Source organism: Xylaria bambusicola (assembly GCF_022495145.1).
Source record: "Xylaria bambusicola strain CBS 139988 unplaced genomic scaffold F5B22scaffold_2, whole genome shotgun sequence".
NCBI classification, from domain to species: domain Eukaryota; kingdom Fungi; phylum Ascomycota; class Sordariomycetes; order Xylariales; family Xylariaceae; genus Xylaria; species Xylaria bambusicola.
Window position 1 is genome coordinate 1,994,056 of NW_025953555.1, and position 19,879 is coordinate 2,013,934.

A 19,879-nucleotide genomic window follows, 5' to 3' on the forward strand; every position below is an offset into this window, starting at 1 on the left:
GTGTGGGAGGAGCTGCCCAAGGACAGTGCACTTGCCCACTGTAACTGCACTAGCAGGAACTCATTGATGGAAGTGACTGCAACATCTTGAGCCGTCACGCCAAGCTGGAAATTCTCCATTATAATCGCCTCTAATCAGCTTTCCATCCCCAAACCCCCCAATGGGCCTAATTTCATCAAACAACGCGCGTCTATTACGTTCTAGCATTATGAGATTGAGCAAATGGCTATGAAGTTCGTTTCCTCGTATAGATTAACGCGCATTTAATCCCAATCGAACATATACGGCCGCTTTGCGATACGTCACGATAGGAGAGGCGTTCATTGCCGCTACATCTCTATCAAGCTCACAATGGCCTCGCACGATGTCCGCGATGTCCTCAACCTCCCTTCCGACAATGCCGGCCCAAGACCGAATAAGAAACAAAAGACAAGCACTGCACGACCGAATCTCAAGGGTCTTGCACGTGAAGTCCAGAGTTTAGGAGGCGATAATCCCATCGCAATTGTGCCTGAAATAGCGACCTTCAAAAAGAGGCGGTTTGGAAGTCGGAAACCAGCTGCACGATGGGAAATGAGCCCCTTTCACAACTCGGCGCGCAGTGATCAGTCTTTATTGCTGCGGCATTGGAGGAAGGAGACCGAAGACCAATCAAGGGCTACGTCACAACCCCAATCGGATGGACAGACTCCTGGCGATAATGGCATAGAAGGGACAAAAAGGACTGATGTAACTGAGGATTCAAGCTTCGCTAAATTCAATGTACAAGTCGACGTTCCTCAATATAGCGAAGACCAGTACGCATCAAATTTGGTTAACGACGATTGGACCAAGAATGAGACAGATTACCTCTTCGAATTAGCCAGAGATTTTGACTTGCGATGGCCTTTGATATGGGATCGGTACGATTATTCACCACAGTTGCCAGAGGACATGAAAGAGGAAAAGGATGCAGATGGTACAGGTCCAAGTATAGCCTTGATACCTGCTCCCAAGCCTCGTACTATGGAAGATCTGAAAAAGAGATATTATGAGGTTGCCGCGAAGATGATGGCAGTCCAGAAGCCCGTGCAATACATGACTCAAGCTGAGTTCTCCCTGCATGAAACAATGGCCAATTTCAACCCGGCATCAGAACTGGCACGCAAGAAATTTGCTCAAGATGCATTAAGCCGGTCTACCGATGAAGCCCGGGAGGAAGAGCAGCTGCTCATTGAGGTCAGGCGAATTGTTGCTAGGCAACAAAAGCTCAATCAGGACCGCCAAGACTTGTATCGCCGACTTGATTTCCCGCCCACAGAACAAGACATAACCAGTTTCAAGTCCAGTGCTGGACTGTCTACACTCTTACAGAACCTCGCAACCGCTGACAGGTCAAAGAAGCGCAAGCCAATTCTGGACACTAATGGTGCCAACACACCAGGCTCAGCGCAGCCTTCAGCACACCCCAACTCAACACCGGTCACAGAAAGCCGACGAGAGAGCATTGCAGCTTCAACAGGCGGCCATCGTGATTCCATTGGAGGAGGCGAGCGGCCTGAACGGCCCAGCAAGAAAGGCTCGCAGCAGCAACAGCAACAACAAGAGCGTAAGAAGCTTACTGAGCAAGAGGAGAAGATATATGGTGTATCTCATCACGACCGTCTTCCCTCTGGCCCAACATTCCGTTATGAGCGTATTAATAAGATCCTTACGACGAAAAGCAATGCACAACATCAAAGAATCACCAACACGCTTGCCGAGCTTGACATTCCAAGTAGACTGAACATGCCAACAAGGAATGTTGTTGAAGGGATGGAAAAACTACTCAACTCTATTGGCGTTCTTTTAGAGATAAGAAAACTCAGCGACAAAATCGATGCGGAGATACGTGTGGAACAAGCTAAAAATTCCGATCGTAAGAAGTCTATCAGCATAGCAGCATCAGGCTCAGAACCTGCCAATACAAACGCAGAAGGCTCATCTGAATCGGTGTCCGGCAAACCGAGCGAAACCACGAATTTAATTAATGGAGAAAAGGTGGGCTCATCTTCTACGGATAAACCAAATAGTGGTGAAGATGGTCCTGCCTCAAAGCCAGTTACAGATGAGGGCGGCAATGGAACGGAGAAGCATGAATTGACTAACGGCAATGAAGCCGAAAATCCCGCTCAGGGCAAGGCTGAGGCTGGCGAGGATAGGAATACTAGGCCACAGAGTAGTGGTGGGCAGAAGAGAAGTGCCAGTGTCTTAAGCGGCGCCAGCGACGATAAGAGCGCAAAGAGGCTGAAGAAATAATGAAGAGAGAAACATCAAGTTAGCAGAGACAGCTTCGGCACTCGCCCATATTGTACACTTATTGGAATTGATGATGAATGATACCACTACAAAGCAAATGACATTTCTACAGTTCGTCGGATTTCATGATACGCATGAGGCTGATACGATTGATCCTCTTTAACTACCGGGCTCAATTATACCAACCAAGCTGAAAAGGATTTACGTGATTCTTTCATTTCGTATAATGCCGAAATCCTGTATAGATGATGTCGCAGTATTATGTGCATCCCAGCCTCGTGATGATCAAAGATGTTGATCTCGGTACTCGACCATCGGCAATATGCACCTCATAGCGAAACCAATAGTTTCTCTCACAGGCTTCGCCTTCAATTTTGCACTTTCTAAGCCCCGCCCCTGTCTTCAACGGCGGATGGCTGAGGCTATGCAGTTGCATTGCATTATGTCGCTTAGAAGTGGCTTGTGGAAGTTCCAGTTGTTATTGGTTATGGTGGATTTTGCGGATGATTCTAACCGCATATTCGGCCACGCATTGAGACGGTTGAAGTTGGATTAAAAACCTTTCCCTTGGAGAGTCCATGACTTCGAATCTCATCTTTTAAAAATTTTGGATCGCCCCAATTCACACATAACACATGAGTGCGGTGACGCAAGGCTGCTCTCTCATTCGAATGCTCTATATTCTTTGAACAACAGCAATGGACGGCGATTGGTGTCCAAGTTCTAGTGAAATAGTTCCTGGCAGTCAGGACTATTTTCTTGAAGATCAACAAGAATCCAAAGATAGCCATGCGCCGCCATCTCGCACATCCAGCGGGGGACTTTGGAGTGTTAACAAGAAGCCTGCCTTTAGAATTAATGCCTTTTCAGCAAACTCACCTATGAGCTCTCCTGACCAGCCGGGCAACCACCGACACGGCGAACCGCAAGCCCCCATGCAACCCCTAACACACATTCGCGCGAATGACACATCTCTAGTCGGGGTATCTGGTGTTGGAGTAATTCCCGACAATTCTATAGGCCATAGCAAAGCAGCTGCTCCCAGCTTGCTCTCGCTCATCCCTAATAAGCTCACACCTATTACTAGTAAGCTCACGCCTATTACTGGTCGAGTATCACGGGCAAAGAAAGGGGTACTTGTTCACAGATGTGAGCAGTGTAATCCACCGAAGGTGAGCTTGAAATCTAGCTCAAAATGGTGAACTATTAAGCTAATGTGTTGTCAACTTAGACATTTACTAGAGCTGAACATCTAAGGTTATTCATACCCTACGAATCACAGCAACGCAGTTTCTAGTTCTAATCCCACGTATTAGGCGCCACCAGCTAAGCCATAAATCCCCTACTGCATTTATATGTTGTTGGCCAGGGTGCGACAAGGTTTTTCATAGGCAGGACTTATTAGATCGACACACGCAGAGACAGTAAGTACTGAGCCCCAACTTAGAAATTGAAATGTGTACCTACGTACAACATGGAGCGGACTCTAACGGCAACATAGTGAACAAGATGAAAGAGCCAGACAGGTACTTACGATTGAGACTAAGTGGGAATCCGGATTAGCAGGGTGGACAACTATTCATGATTATGTCAGTCATATGAGGATTCGATATACAGTATGAAAATGAAGATATCTAATGTTTACGTTCCTACAGGCGTTGTTCAACAATTCAGTGAATTACCCAAACGGGCATTATTATAATGCGTTTAGAAAGGACAACTATAGATTCCCACCAGCTAGCTCGAGCACAGCGGATTTACGACGACGTGACTCAGTGAGGAATTTGGAAGAGAGCAGCGTCATTGGCGGTCTTGAGACAGCGACAGATTCTGGATACGGTTCCCAAGGGCAAAGCCAGAGAAAGATTCAAATGAGAGACACAATCAGAACCACCTTACAGGAATTTCCCTCTTCCAACTCGAACGACCAGGGTGACGACAATAAAACGGAATATTCTGATGCGCGTAGCCTTTATAATGCTAAACTAGAGGTATATATCTCTGAGTTCGCACAAGAATTAGCGGCTGTACTTCCACGGAGCATTTCAGCAGAACAACTACCCGGCTTGTCTGGAGCGCTTCCTGATCTTTTGAAAGCATTTGCTATCAAATTCGGCTCCGAGGAAGATACGCATTTGCAATACCGTTTGATGTACCTGGTTCATAGGTACAGAATGTTAGTCATTGGGATTGCCCTATATTTGTCATATCAACTAACACGCTACTAATAGTCAAATATCTAAAGCTGTGATAGACACGTTTACCCTAGAAGAACAGGATGTTGAGGATGAAGTACAAAGGCCTGACAATGCAATGCCTATACATGATAAGATGCTTCTATGGGACAGGAAAAACCGCCAACTTATCGACAACCCGGAGCATGGATCTACCCCGGTTGACAACTCAGACAGAGATCATGAAGACGACAATCCGTGGGACGACGATTTCGGAAGTGGCCACGACCTATCGGAGGATTTTCCTGAAATAAATGAATATCGACAAATTCTTTTGAACTCGAAAGCATATTCATGGTTACTCAAGTCAGTTATTAGTAAAGTCGAACTTGAGATACCTGCTGGAGACGACAATGCGCGTGGCAAGATAAGAAGAAAGATACTCGATTTCCTGAGCGAGCCCTCCAAAATCAGTCAGAGAAGGGCTCCGATGATGCAACCCATTGTTTTCAAACTGCCCTGGATTCGGAACTATCTAATATCTCAAGAGTACAAATCACCCATCCACAAAGCACTCCCTCACAGCATAGTGATCGTGGGTGTCAACGATCAAACTTATGTCACAACGTGCGGCGAATATCTAGAGACCGTCTGGCCAGATCTTGGACCACAAATACTTGGCCTTTGCATAAGTTTGCTAAGTAGTCCTCATGGTTCTCTCGCTAGCTGTGAGTTGCTGGCCCACCTAACATATTCTACAAAGCCAACTAACTGGGCGTTTCTTAGGCACGCTCTTCGATAGGACTGTTGTCTCTGCTAATGTCAACCAAGATGGATCTACTGTGGATTTTCATCTCACTGGTACCATATACTCTCTAGCTGAGATAGGTGAGATATTGGTCTGGCTGAGTGCTGCGTTCAACTGTAATACTTTAGGGGATGATCTCGTTTATCGCTATCCAACCTGCGAGATAGAAAACCAACTAGTCGGACAGCAACCAAATAAGCCAAGGTATTATAACACACCCCCTTACTCTATGAATACGAAATCCTACTTGAATTTTACGTTCATCGAATCCTCCTTTCAAAAACCAACTGATACAGGTCCCCAAGGATGCTGTTGGATCAACCTCTTTGGAAACCGCCCTGTTGTCAGTGGATATCCGATCCCCCGCCGGACCACGATGAAAACTGGTGCAGAAATTCCTCTGAACCTCATGGCCCAGCTCATTAATGCAAGAAAAATTTCCACCTTCGCCGGATCTATTGTTATTAAAGGATGTTCCGCGTTGCTAATCCCCACGCGACATATCCACGACACGATAATCTGGCACTTGGTGTTCGACCAGTTTGGTGAATATATGTCATACACAGACCCCAGAGTCAAAAATATACTCAAAGAAAGTGTGAAGGGCTTGACACATGGGAATCTCGAAACTTCGCGACATGTTCTTGGCTGGTGTAATTATGCTTTAAACCACGCAGGTGAGTATTCGGTATCCCGTTGGGCTAAGTTGAGACGCTTGCTGATACACAGACACAGGTGCTGCAGACGCCAACTACTCAATTGGATGGTCCTCTTTGAAACCACCAGCACCTGGATTCGCCTTTGAAAAGATCTCGATCGTCGGCGGCATGTTCCTAACCGCTGGGGTATCCACCATCATCGGCAAAAGAGATAAGGCCGTACACTTCAAGTATAGGGACGATTACACCATGCGACTCAAGTGGATTTCGAAGAAATACGTTGTCCTATATGACGTTCAAGACAGGAGGGCGTGGCTGTTGAACGGTGCGAGTGCTCTGTTGCATCTAGTCAGGGCTTCCCTGCAGCACGATCTGAATGATCCATTTAAGTCGCTGTGCTTGTACGACGAATCGGCGCTGAGCGAGTCTTTAGATCCTCACAGCGGCAAGAACGCTGCTATTAGGGTACTCACAAACCCACGAAACCTTGACATTCCCTTATACGCAAAGCCTGATACCAACAAAGTGGAAGTGACCAGTCATGAAAGAGGCAGAGAAAGTAAAGTATTGAGTAGCACGAAGACGAATTACTGCCTGAAAGACAGAATTGAGGATATATGTAACGTCCTAGAGCAGGTAATGGCGCACCAAGCAGACACATGCACACAAGACGGCGTCGGCTTCAAGGTCAAGGCAAGCGACCGCCGGCATATTGAGGGGTTCGATTTTATGGATATCGCAACTGACGAAGACCCCTGCTTTCCGCGACAAATCACATTACGCTCAAGCGGAAGAGGCTGGGTTGATTTCATCCGAGCTATCCATGCCGTCACTCTGTTCGGAAGTCACTTTGGAGATCTAATCAGTCCTTCCAAGATCCAGGGGAAAGCCTGCGAATCGTGCCACGCCAACGTGGATCTGCCAAAGGGTCAGGACCTACTTGCAGTCTGTGTTTCCGAACTGAATGACATTTTACAGAAACGTGGCTCAAAAGCTACCACGCCTTGGAGGCTCGTGGATGACATATACTGGCTTACCCCTGACAAGACATTCGAGCCCTGTCTACGTGGACAAAAATGTGACAGAGTGCAAGTCCTGCTGCCAGCCTCTTTTCCAAAGCTTTGGGGACGGAATTTCAGGAGTCCCGGAGATCTCTCCCAGGCGACGCGTGGCGCTCTCATCTTTGGCCATAGCCGACGGTTTCCCCTTCGATGGGGTGATCGCGGAGACCCGGAACAAGGCCACGCGGAGCAAGACAACGAGCTGGATGACTTGAATACTTCGATGCAGGACAGTGGCATCGGAACTAGCCTGGACTCCTCGAGCGGCAATGATGCTCAATCCCCCATTTCCATAAGCTCTGACTCACAAAGTCAAGAGAGAACAAGGAAACGAATTCATCGTCTAGAGGGGGGACACGAAAATGAACCGAAATCAAAGCGACAAAAGCTGAATAATTTTTTCTCCAATCTGTCGAGATGAGCGAAGAACCCAAATGCTGGTGCGAGTTGACCGCTCTCCATCTCTCCCCTGACCGACGTATACTCCTCTGTCAGGGTTCCCTGCCAGGTACCTAGCTGACATGCTGTAAGTCCGACCGGAGTTAATTACCGAAGTGTTTCTCGAGCAACCCGTCACTGATAAGTACTTAGTACGCACGCAGAGCAACCTGTGGGACACATAGGTGTTAGGAAACAATGAAAGGACTTGAAGAGACAACCAAGGGAACGACGTAGACTTCTTGATAAGATGTCTCACTTCCTTTGCTCTTACAAAAAGTCCACAAAGTCGAAGGATTGTACAATTCTGTTGGAGTTTAGACCTTAGAACCACGTGCGCCAACTCAGGTTAGTACACTAGAAGACGGGATAGGATTAAGCGAAGTCAGATCTCGGATTGAAAACTTTAAAAGTCCAGCAACCCTGATCCTTCACTGCGTTCGCTTGTCTGCGCGGCTTCGGGTTGGCATTGCACTAGGCGAGATCTCAGGGGTTTGATCGCATCGAGCTGCGGGGACTGTATGACAAGATATATCATCATTCCATCATTGGCAGCATCACAGCGTCCTATAAAGGCAGTTAGTTCTCCAACGTTGCACTATACGCACCAACCAGATAGATAGAGAGAAGAGTAGTAAGTGTCCAATGCGCAGCTGCTGCAGGCAGTCCACGCATTCTCGGAACATCGGTTTGCGCTCGCTCTAGTGTCAGATACTACCCAACCTTAGTGTTAAGTAGAGTAAGGGGAGCGTGCTTATTTATCTTGGCGCTGAGGCTTGGAGAAATCGTCGAAGCTCCCAGCTGTGTTGTTGTCCCGTATACTAATCCCTAGTGTACACTACCAAGAAGAGTATTGATTAGCTGACAGTGCCGCAAATTACCTTGAGGGAAGAATGGAGGCTGTTCATCCTGCGCGCTCGGGGCGTGCTTGTTATATTTTAAGGCACCGGAGGCAACCCCGGACTTTGCCTTGAGCTGAGAGATACTGTACATACGCTACTGTGGGTAAGCTGACAGTCAAATTAAACTACAGAATTCCGGACGTTAGGCTGCGGTACGTACTTCTGCTACTTGTGTTCCTGGGATACGCTAAGGTCTGCTATTTATATCACTTACTCAGTTCTGGTATAGACACTTCACTTAGTGCCATATCGCCACGCATTTTCAAGCAACTAGACAGAGCATCTTGATCCTATGTAACGAAGTCTATGTCTACGCTTCCAAATGGGTAGAACACTTGATGATTCAATCTGTTTACTGCTGGAAATCTCTTTCGCGAGGGAGATATCCAAGCCTCCAGATCTATGACCAGGGCCGTTGCGAGAATGCGAGCCAGGGGCCCCGGTCCTCTCCACTCAAGTGAAGATCTTAACTCCACATGGCACTGACAGGGCTACCAGTACGGCTCAAGCAGACAGAGCGTAACATGGCAGAAACAGTAATCACAAACTCAAATATATCAAATACTCAACCCGCCCGTCCAGACTAACCGTCTCCGTCCACAGGGATCTACAATCTCGGGATAGCGCCTGTACTCTGAGAGCCCGCTCAAAGCTTAGTAAATGAACGTTTAATAACGATGGGACAAGAATAGCTTACGTCGCGCAGTGGTAGCAGCCTGGGTAGTCTGAATATATATATACAGCTCGTGTTCTCCCTGGCCTTCTTTGATCGTACGATATCAGCCCATTACGCTCCTTAAGAAAGATCTATCAGTCGTTGTGCTTAGTTAATAATCCTTCCGGTATATACCACAGCCAAAATGCGTGCCTCTTTCGCTACTCTCTTCGCCGTCGCCGGCGCCGCCGCTGCTGCCGACAGCACCTGGAAGCTTATGTCCACCTCCACCGGCTGCAAGTTCGGCCGCTGCTTCACCAGCTACGTTGTCTCCGGTGAGGAGTTCACCGCCGATGGCGTGACCTTCCCTGCTTTCGCCGCCCGCGTAAGTTCTATTCCTCTCGCCATCATCGACCCTTTCGATCGGTCCCGGACGTTGTACATAGAACGTATTACGAAGTGAAGGAGAAGATAAAAGATTCATGGGAATTTACGGAAATTCATTTTGCTAATGTAACTTTCTATTTAGTGCAAGACCATGAGTAGCTGCACCAACGCCGTTGAGGGCTCTGTCATCGACTCCATCGCCGCCGACGGTGTTCTCACCATCACCCAGACCGTCGTCGACAACGGCGTCAAGAAGTCCGCCAAGGCCGTCCTCGACTGGGACGAGTCCTCCGAGGTCTACCTCGAGGCCACCGCCAAGGCCCAGTAAATTTGTTTTATTGGAACGACCAAAGAAGATCAATCGGGCGATTGAGCGAATCGGCCTGTAAAATTTAATTGAGAAAGAGCCATTCTGTGTATATATTGGTTGCCCTGGTTTATTCACCCCTTTTGGGCTTTTTGGATGCTTTAGGAAGCAGTGGAAATTGTTCCTTGCCTGCTCGACCTCATCTAACACCATAACCCATTTTCTATCACCATTGTCATAGAATCATCTATTCATTCTGTGCATCTGAGATCTTATTTTCCCGAGCTTGATGGGCGCTCGTTGCTTTGTACATAGCTCCGCAAGGTTTCATCGGACATATACCCATTATCACCGTTCACAACTGATTTGATCGACCGAGCGAAGTGTGAATGACAGCGAACCCAGCTTCAGCATTATGGAGACGGGGCAATAATCTAACTAAATCCCTAGATTATCTTGGCGTATAGTTCTATTAGGCATAAGTATGTCATGTCACGTATTTATAGATCTCAGTGAGGTTCTGTAGACTTGGCACGTAGCCGAGAGAAAGCTGAGCGTCATCTCACACAATTAGCTTCTCAAGCTGAGCTCTGGCTTCTGGGTCCTGACGCACCTTCGTAAGCTCTCTTACTACTAGTAATGTACATACATAGTGCCTAGGCTAGGTACAGTACCTGCGTTGGATCTCCATGATCCACTATCGTAATCCATTCTGTATTCCGTTCGCTCCACGATTCGACAGTAAGAATTTAATAACGTTACTAACTCCATATCCCTAATACAGCACTACAGTAGACAAAGAGATCCAAAGCTCAAGAATAATCAACATTATACTTATCAGAGCCGATGGTAAATCTACCTGTGAAGGAAATAATAAGACATCTACAACTTTCCTACCAAGTACGCAGTAAAAGCAGTAACTTTATTTCTGCGATAACCTCGTACTACACATCGAAAACACTGGAATGCCCTATTGGTCATTCGTCTTGTGAAAAGGGGCTACGTGAAATGCTTCGATGTTTATCTCATAGTCCACGCTCAACGAGCTGATCATAACGGATGATTATCTGCAGTACTGAGCACTTAAATACGGAAAGGCATTACTGACGCATCCATTAGCTTGACAAACCTACTCATAAACTACAATAAGATTGAGTAGCTGAGAATCAACCTGCGCTATCACAGCACTATCGCGTGCTCCTCCACCTCAACACTGCTGAAGAGCCATGCCACCCTTCGCCTCAGCAATCATCTCATCCGACGCCTTCTGACTGATCAAAAACGTCGACACGACAGGGAACACACCCGGTATCCGCGCGAAAGCACTCGCATCGACCACCCTGAGACCCGCGACCCCGCGCACGCGGAACTTGCTGTCGAGCACGGCCATGGTATCATTGTCGGCGCCGATGCGGTTCGTGCTCGTGGGATGGTGTCCGAACGTCTGCTTATGCAGCCAGTCCTCGTCTTCCTTGCCGCAGCCCCCGTTCGCGTCGACGCCCGCGTTGCACGGCGGCTCCACGGGCTTGATCCCGATGGACTTGTAGATGCGGCGCACCCACGCGATCACGTCCTTCATGGCCGCCATGTCGTACTCGGCGCCCGCCGCGTAGTGGTTGAAGTTGATATCGGGCGTGTCTTGCGGGTTGGCGGAGCGTAGCTTTACCCATCCTTTGTTGTTCACCGAGGATCCCTTCACCATGCTTACGCCGTACGGCTGGGCCGGTTCTGCGGGCAGACGAGCTGTTTGGTTATCGGGCCAGAACCCGCGGAAGAGAAAGCTGGCTTTGCGTTAGTTTCAATGTCGTGTGCGGGACGAATTCGCTGGAGGAGAAGAGTGAGAAGTAGGTGAGATGTAATGTAAGTGGAATAATGACTCACCCCTGTCCTCCCATCAAGAACATGTCGCGCTCGTTGCCATGCGCAGCATGGGCAGTCCGAATCATAGCTACACCGGCGTCGCCTGTGCCAGCGCTGCCAGAGCCAACGATGGGCATCTCCTGATTATCCATCATGTTTTGTCCGACGCCTGGCAGGTCTTTGATCACGGTGATGTTGAACTGCTTCAGGTGGTCCGCAGGCCCAATGCCCGAAAGCATGAGGATCTGAGGCGAGTTAAACGCGCCACCCGAGACAATCACTTCTCGTCTGGCTGTGACAGTCTTCTTTGTTCCGGTTGCGCTAGCCGAGCGACGGCTATCGGCCGCGTACAGTGATTTCCCTTCCAGATACTCGACGCCCGTGGCCCGTGGGACGTCGGCCTTGGAAGAGACACATTTGTTGCCGGTGGTATCGAAGAGAACCCGCGTGGCAAGGGAGTTGAGTGAGACCGTGAGTGGGATTGAGGTGTTTTTCTGCGCCGCTTGGATGTAATCGCGTGCGCTGTACCGGCCGCCGTTACTGTACTGGTGCTGAACCAAACCGTAGATACTAGACGTCGTGTCGCGGTCCGCAGATAGAACGTTGGGGTCTCGCTGAAGGAGCTCATTCATCGACATGGATAGCTTGAGATCAGATGCATAGGCTGCCGCGACTTTGTTGCCAACCAACTGGCGGCCGCCTTGGGCTTGAAGCTTGGAGCCCATGTTGGTCTGGAAGAAGCCGTCGAAGCCGTGACCGGCTGTGCCTTTCGCCATGTAGTTATTGTGCTCGATTTTGGTGAATATGTTGCGCATGTTCTCGGCTCTGAGACGTTGTCAGCGAGTCCAGCATCTGCATGTGTTTGAGACAATGGCTGTATAGGTATGCTTACTTCCAAGTTGCGTCTCCAGTTATCTCGTACACATAGTTCCAATCACTGTCACTAGGGAGCCAAGTGCACATAGCATTGATCATGCTGGAACCACCGAGGGTTGCGCCTTTGTATCTATTCGTCAGCCTCTGACTAGTTCACGATCACGGGGGGAATGAAGCTGTTGGCAGAGTTCCATGATAGCTTACCACGAGGATAGTACACGCCCAAGATCTTAGAGCCCGTTGGGGCACCTGTCTGTCCAACCCAGTAACGACCCTGAGGAGTCCGCCAGGTCAAATGGCTATACTGGTTATTCCTAGAGTCTCCCTCTGGGTAATGGTTGACAAAGAAGTCCCATGTTATACCCGGCGGATACTGACCGAAGCCAGTAGCCGTGCTGGCGTCACCGGCTTCGAGTAGGAAGACAGAGTATCCGGCCTTGGCTAAGTTCACCGCGAGTGTACCGCCGCCAGGACCGCTGCCGACCACAACATAGTCATATTCAGTTGCTTGAGCTGGTGCCGCAACTGCGTAACCCGCGATTAAAAGCGCGAGTGCTATCGCGCGTGAAAACATCCCTTTCTGTGTGTTCGATTTCATTTTGTTCAATCAGCTAGGCGGCTTCTACTAAGAGCCCTTGGAAAGAGGCATAGCTGAGCGGCCGTGAGCTTATATCAGTAAACCTAAGTATGAACTTTCTCATCTCGATTTAATTTGAAGTTAACTATTCTGGAAAAATATCCAGCCACTCCGAGGTCTAACGCAAATTCGTTGTGTGACCGTTGATGATATTACATCCCGTTGAGAAAGAGGTGTTGGGTCGGAACATGTATACCCGCTCTCCGGCCACAGCAAAGAGAGGCTCGCATGAGCGCCCAGCCGGGTATTAGCCAAGCTACTATCGTGATGATATTCGGCACATGGTACCTGCGCCTGTTGGCCTGGACACCAGCGGGTAAATCGACAAGTTACAGGCCGATATGGAATGTTTGTCTTCAGGGACTACCAGTTGGTGTGGTGGTTTCCACGTGTTTAAACATGCGAGATGCCCTTCCTGGTGTGGATGTGGGGTTTATTTGAGACAGTGTATAACGTCGTGATCAATGATACCCCAACTCTTTATGATGGGAACTGTGAGATATGGCTAGACGTGAGGGGCATCGGGAATTAGTATAGTCACCCTCGGAGTTGTGCAGAGTTCCTATTCGATAGGATTCCGAAGAAAATATCTCGCTTAGGTCAATCGCTATGGAATAAGGGCCTGGATAGGTTGTATCTATGTAAATCATCTGTTCCGTGTTGGTTTAATGTTACCCCGTGAATACTTATACTCACCCCTTTACGAAGTTAACTTGGACAAGACGGTAAATCTAACAGTACAAGCATATTTAAGGGTGTTGAGTAGCTTCAAGGGAGTCTAATCTGACACCGAAGCTAGGAATTCTAAAGGTATATAGACAAGTCAAAGTCCTTGAATCATTATGGGCGGCAATAACGGAAGCTCGTCCTATTTATCCCTTACTAACAGCATTAACCGTGATATAGAAGGAACTGTCAAATATTCTCCAACTTCGCAATGGATTTGTGCTTCAGTATACGGTGATTGGATTGGCTGTCGTGGCAGTAGCAGACTGATAGACTCAGCAGAAGTCAGGGACCCCGCCTGTTTGGATTACACGCGAACATGGAGATTGAGAGGTCCCGTCCAAGCCATTTCCATGCCAAAGCGTGATTCAACTGAGTTGATAGGTCTAGATTGTGAAGGTTATAATATGAGAGATTTGCGTTAGCTGCAATTCTCACCTCCCATTTACATCCAACAATGATCAAATCTTTTGCTCGTACAAATATAGGTATTAAGACTTATTTATGGGCTGCTAACTAAGTACTAGGTTTCGATGATAAAACGTATTGGTATTCCCTCCTTTCCCATTGACTCTTTCTAGGGAGACCTGCCTCCCCGCTTTGCCTTGCCTTGCCTTGTCTCGTAAGCACACAAAATGGTGGTGCAAAATATGCTATGGGGGAATTACAAAGAAAAAGAAACGAAGATTAAAGAGCGCCATCATACACAACGAACCTCCCTCGTTCACTCATTTCTACTGACAAGCAACGTTGCCGCGCGCCGCTATGGATTAAAAGATGCCACAGTCTGCCATTTCTGTCTCACAGCCATATCTTCAAGAAGTACACCCGTCGGCAGCAGGTCGTCAACTTGAGAAGCAAGTACTTGAATGGTAGGACATAGATCTCTGCCGCTAAAAAGATTGACATGGTAGTTAGCTTGCCAAAGACCCAGGTGGCGTGATTCTTGTAGTTGGCGTTGTATCGTGTGCCATCAATGCTATATTGGAAGTTGGTCGAAGAGGTGGCAAGCCCGGGTTCATCCCAGAACAGAATTACAGATCAGGCGCTTTGGGGTGACGACGTAAAGGACAAGTCGCTTGGTTCGTGGTTAAAGGACGATTTGAGGGTTGTAGCGCTTCCTGCTGGTTTCTGGGTTCCTGACTTCTCTATGCCGGACACCGCACTGTCGACCTCGCCAAAAGTAATGCCTAAGCCACCTTTCTTTTCGTCGTCGCCTTGCGTGCTCTCTTCTAATTTTTCGTCGAGATTCATCAGGGCCGGTGGCCGGTGACGCATCTGCCTTGCCTTGGCGAGAGAAATTGTCTTTTGTTGGTATGTAGAAGTCATGGGCTGACTTTCATCACGATCGATTGTTGCCTTCATTAACGCCGCCATCCAAGCCCGCCCCTGCTGGAGATTGGGTACTGCAAAGTAGTGCACTGTTGGCTTGGTAAAGTTGACAGCCTTGGAAAGGCCTGCTCGGGGCGGCACAAGCTTGAATATGAACATTGAATCAGTCCCTTTCTCGATAACTGCCGCTGCCGCCGCATCACTCTCAGCAAGGGTGTGAAGATTGCTGTCAGCAGGCGTCATTGGGGTGTTGCTAGCACCAGTCAAGGTCGCATGCAGACCAGTCAAACGTTCATTATCAGCTGGTAGCACTCGATGGAAGGATATATCAATCAAACCCTTCTCCTCGGTATCATCTTCTGAGTAATAGTATGAAAGTCGTCTTCCTCTCAGAACGAAGAGGCGTGGTTTCCAAGTCGTCATAAGGTGCGAGTTCTTCTTTTTCATCCATCCACTATAGTCTGCATCTTTCATTGCCTCTCTAGGGCCAACTTTCTGCAGGCCGCGTAAATACGCGCTTGTCTCTTTCTTTGTCTTCTTCCCGCTCTTTCGACTGCTGGCCGTTGTGGTGGAGTAGGGGCTCTTTCCAGCGTCGGGAGATTCTAGATCAAAGCTAGGTCCGCCCGAAGGAGTAGTAGAACCTGTCCTAGCCGGCGATTGCAATGGCGAATCCTTGATGGATTCAGTTGGCGAGCCGAATTTCAAACGTTCGGAACCGGTGACGGCATCAGATATAGCCCGAAGTCCACCAATTCCAGTGAGCTTACCGGTAGTATTTGATAGCCAGTCGCCGTGGCCTCCCTGCCGAGAACCTAGTGTAGTAGGTGAACTATATGCGCCGTCAAGTTTGGTCACAGTTGGCGACGGGCCATCTTTCGCTGGTGGAGGTGGCCGATATGAATCTGTGGTCGTAGTTGAAGTGGTTCGACGGTGATCGTCACCGGTGCCGTAATACATCTGTGCAGCCGATGGAGGGGTCATGTCTCGAGTCGAACCAACACTGCCGTACCGGGAACGCCTAGATAGTGCCGTTGCACTCCTGACCCGTTGCTGTTCTGCATAGCTGGACTGTATAGCATGAGAAGCGAGACTATCGCGCTTCTTAAGCACGTTACGTCGGCGTCCATCCACATCTGTCCCAGAGAAATAGCCCCGGTCAAGATCAGCAGTAGAATCTTGGGAGATGTCAGGTTCGGACCCGTTGGCTATATCCTGGAAGCCCGCTGAAGACAATGGGCGAGGTGGATGCGCAATAGGTGCGGCCCCCATTGTCCAATTTCGATCAAAAGACGGTTGCTTTTTATGATTTGTCTCCGTCTGTGGGAAGGTCCCTGAGTTGGAGAGTTTAGGGGTTCCGCCAGTAGAGACAGGAGGGTTGACAGTAATTCTGAAGTCGGTGGAGGAATGTCTTCGTGAATGATGAAGATCCCGCACAGAAGCTGCTGATGGCCTCTTCTGATGATTCGACCTGGTGGGACTATCTAGAGGTCCCTTGGGGGAAATGGGACCACTTGGTGTCATAGCTTCTAAGCGAGGGGTTTGGGACAGACGTTTGGCATGCACGGATGTCGGGCGATCGTCAATAGGTGGAAGCCTCTGCGTGCCTGTTAGAGTGCTGGTTCGGCTCCTCCTCCTACCAGTTGCCCTCGAATCTTCCGACCCTGCATCGCTGCCATATGTTTGTCGTCGCGTGGCAATACCACCTCCGTTCACCTCATCTTGTAGAGCCTTAATCTTTTGCCATGTCTTCAAGCGCCTCCCCACAGAGCCGAGATCGAAAGCCTTTAGAAAAAGTGAGGATTGATCCAGGCCCAGGAGCACTTCGCCTGCAATTTCCTGATCCCGAAAAACCTCGCAGTGCTTCTTCTCGACTCCCATTGTGAACAGATACTCGGCTACATCATCAGGAGTCCAGGATTCAACCTCAGCACGACTATGCGGAGCGTCTTCCTCCTCATCCGTTTCTTCACCCTGAATATATGAAAGCCGGTCTTGCATCTGAGAGCTATACTCGCTACCAGAATCTGTCGCATGGTGCGTGGTGCCATTTGGTGGGGTCGAGTGTAGATCGGTGATATGTTCATTAATGACGGTCAAGGTATCGTGAAGAACCTGGCTGTCCTGATTTGATGATGGATTAAAGTGCGCTGAGGTGTCATGTGCAGCGTCATGGCCGGGGGATTTATGGGCCAGCTGTGCTGTTGGCGCAGAAACAGACCTACTCTCCTGCTTTGCGGAGCTTAAAGGAAGCGTGACCGGGCTCTGGTCGGCGGGTAGAGAAGGGGTCAGATTGGGATTTGGTGTCGCGTGCGGCGCAGGCACGGGCGCGGGTGCGGAAGTGGGATTTAACGGTTGAGACGATTCCGTGAGTGTACCATTAGAGGGAGGAGGGCTAGAAGTGATTGGAGTGGGCTTCGGTACGATGGCAGGCGCCGTGACACCTTTGGGAGCTGCCCTTGTATAGACTATTGGGCAACATTTAGTCGACATTGAAGAACGAATAAGCTGGAGGACGCACCCTCGGGGAACAGGCCATTATTCCCATTGACCATGTGGCGACCCAAAAACCAACCATCACCGAACTCATCGTCTCGTTCGATTAATTCAACTCGGTCGCCCTTGGCCAGACTCAATTCATCAGAGCTCCTTGCTTGGAAGTCGTCTGCAGCGATGGCGACGTCTGTTAGTGCTTATGATCAATCGCATGGTGGAAGATGCAAGGATGCAAGGATGCAAAGGAAGAGAGGTGACGAAACGGTAGCAAGGCAAGACTCACGGATGACGACCAAGATATCGCCGACTTCAGGACGCCCTTCGGCAGGAGGTCTCGATGCCATTCTGGGCTTCGGACGACGCCGAGGTCGGGTTGGGAGGAATTACGCGGCGATGCGAGGGGGGAAATGATGATGAACCATAGAAGCTGGGAGTGGTTTGGATAGCGGCCGGCGGAGGGAGTGGAATCTTAGCCGCCTCCGACGGGTGGGCTAAGGCCTAAGGGGATGGTCTCAACAGGAGTGGGCCTCTACTATGTCTCTCTACTGGTATCGCTCTATACGTATCAGTAATGTAGTGGATGGTTGGTTGGTTGGTGTATGTGTAACTGCACGCGTGGCCGATTGGGGGACAAATTGTTCCAAGTTGAGAGTGGCGAAAGTGGCATGGATATTCGGTCGACTGTATTTGGCAATTTGGCAAGAGGGTAGATTTGACCACAATGGACAATAAATGGGCGATGCACGATGCTAGTTATGGTTGTAACTGTCAAGCTGGTATATTACGAAGGCGAAGAAGATGAGGAACGAGAACGAGAACGAGATGCAGGTGCTTGTGCTTGAAGCTGATACCGATTAATGTTGTCGAGGTCCGTGTGCTGGCAGTGTCGATCGTGTAATCATGCAGTAAATAATATCACCGGCGCATCGCATCACCTAGCATAAGGTAATTAATTAGACTGAGGACAGGTTTAGTGAGGTTATGAAGTTGTTTTGAATGCACAGTTGATGAGGTGACATTTCTCGTCCCGTCACCGTCACCGTCGTCGTCGTCGCCGCCACCACCGTCGTTTACTGCACTGCACCGCCTCGGCTCTTTGGATGATATTCAGGCGAAAGCAGCCATCAACGGAGATACAGAAGTAAGTCGAAAAGCCAGCAAGCAACTTCGCTCGTCACGACTCACTCCATGGCTACTGTATGCTATGACTGTTGGGAGTGGCCGGGCAGAGTCGGGGTCGCGTCGTGCCGTGTCAAGGGCCTGTCAAGGGCCTGTCAATTTCCCCTTCCCCTCTTAGCTGTCGGACCCCTTTCTGGGGTTACAGAGGGGGTGCACTCTACACGCAGGCTACCTACCTCTGTAGCGAATTGGTGACTACGAACAAATGATGATGAGCGCGGGGATAAGATGAAACCGAAAATAGCTGTTGGATGGGCTCTTGGACGAATTGCACTTGATATTGACCGGTCTCGAGTCTTCAAGGGGGTTGGAGTGGATGGAACGGAAAACGAGAATTATAGGTGGCCACCCACTGTGCCTGCCTACCTAGGTACAGTTACAGCTACCACACTTACCTGCCTGGAAGCCTTAGGTACCTCGTATATACCTACCCAACCTAATCATATACTGATAGTAAGTATAGATAGCAGATAGCGCATATGCTTGGATTAAGTGCCAAGCTTAGAAGGCATCGATTGAATTGATTTGTTTTGGTGTTCAGTAGGGATACTAATAACTTCAAATTGTTCATATATCTACCTACATGTACGTGGCATGGTAAGCCCGAAGACGAAGATACGGTTGTAGCTACGTGACTGCAGCTTACCAGAACCATGGCACTGCACAACCCATCCATTCAACTCGCACGTCCATAGACCGCCATTCTGGGAAAGTGAAGTGCATGTAGTACAATATTATTGGTATAACTATACTTATATATACCTAGGTATAAATACAGGGACCTATATATAGGTATATTAGAGATACCGGTAGCACTTCAGAGTGAAGGTCAGACAGAGATGATGATGGCAGTGAATCAGGACTATAGGTATACCCCAGGGGAAACTTCAATCGATCCTGTCCAACTTACATCTGCATTTGGCTGAATCCATGTTGCACCTTGCTTGCCCACCAGCGACCGAGCGTCAAATGACGATGTTGTTGCCAGAGGTGTGAAACCCAGAGTGTAGGATCTTGGGATCTCGGGATCTTGGAATGGTGGGAGGCAGACATCTTGAATACGTACCGGGGCGTGAGGAAAACAAGGTTGCGGGACACAGGATGCGAC

The 19,879-nt window shown here is 49.0% G+C and overlaps 5 protein-coding genes across 5 annotated transcripts; 3 read left to right on the forward strand and 2 right to left on the reverse strand.

Moving 5' to 3' along the window:
- The first annotated feature begins 72 nt into the window (after nt 1-72).
- On the forward strand, nt 73-2,670 carry F5B22DRAFT_587020 (uncharacterized protein). The gene has a single exon (XM_047973583.1). The coding sequence runs from the start codon at nt 352-354 to the stop codon at nt 2,275-2,277; it is 1,926 nt and encodes a 641-aa protein (XP_047836040.1). The 5' UTR covers nt 73-351; the 3' UTR covers nt 2,278-2,670.
- A 305-nt stretch (nt 2,671-2,975) lies between these two features.
- Nucleotides 2,976-7,400, forward strand: F5B22DRAFT_641819 (uncharacterized protein; the record flags this gene model as incomplete). The annotated part of the gene is made up of 8 exons (XM_047978037.1): nt 2,976-3,449; nt 3,509-3,534; nt 3,594-3,701; nt 3,779-3,866; nt 3,933-4,453; nt 4,509-5,179; nt 5,238-5,936; nt 5,995-7,400. The coding sequence occupies 8 exons, from the start codon at nt 2,976-2,978 to the stop codon at nt 7,398-7,400; spliced, it is 3,993 nt and encodes a 1,330-aa protein (XP_047836041.1).
- A 1,779-nt stretch (nt 7,401-9,179) lies between these two features.
- On the forward strand, nt 9,180-9,689 carry F5B22DRAFT_641820 (uncharacterized protein; the record flags this gene model as incomplete). The annotated part of the gene is made up of 2 exons (XM_047978038.1): nt 9,180-9,359; nt 9,504-9,689. 2 exons carry the CDS (start codon nt 9,180-9,182, stop codon nt 9,687-9,689), a joined length of 366 nt encoding a protein of 121 aa, XP_047836042.1.
- A 752-nt stretch (nt 9,690-10,441) lies between these two features.
- Nucleotides 10,442-13,719, reverse strand: F5B22DRAFT_587055 (GMC oxidoreductase). The gene is made up of 4 exons (XM_047973584.1): nt 12,609-13,719; nt 12,421-12,526; nt 11,550-12,353; nt 10,442-11,449 (listed from the first exon to the last, which is right to left on the reverse strand). The coding sequence occupies exons 1-4, from the start codon at nt 13,000-13,002 to the stop codon at nt 10,876-10,878; spliced, it is 1,878 nt and encodes a 625-aa protein (XP_047836043.1). The 5' UTR covers nt 13,003-13,719; the 3' UTR covers nt 10,442-10,875.
- A 995-nt stretch (nt 13,720-14,714) lies between these two features.
- On the reverse strand, nt 14,715-18,031 carry F5B22DRAFT_171509 (uncharacterized protein). Its single transcript, XM_047969341.1, has 3 exons — nt 17,876-18,031; nt 17,618-17,761; nt 14,715-17,564 (listed from the first exon to the last, which is right to left on the reverse strand). Exons 1-3 carry the CDS (start codon nt 17,934-17,936, stop codon nt 14,809-14,811), a joined length of 2,961 nt encoding a protein of 986 aa, XP_047836044.1. The 5' UTR covers nt 17,937-18,031; the 3' UTR covers nt 14,715-14,808.
- Between the last annotated feature and the right edge of the window lie 1,848 nt (nt 18,032-19,879).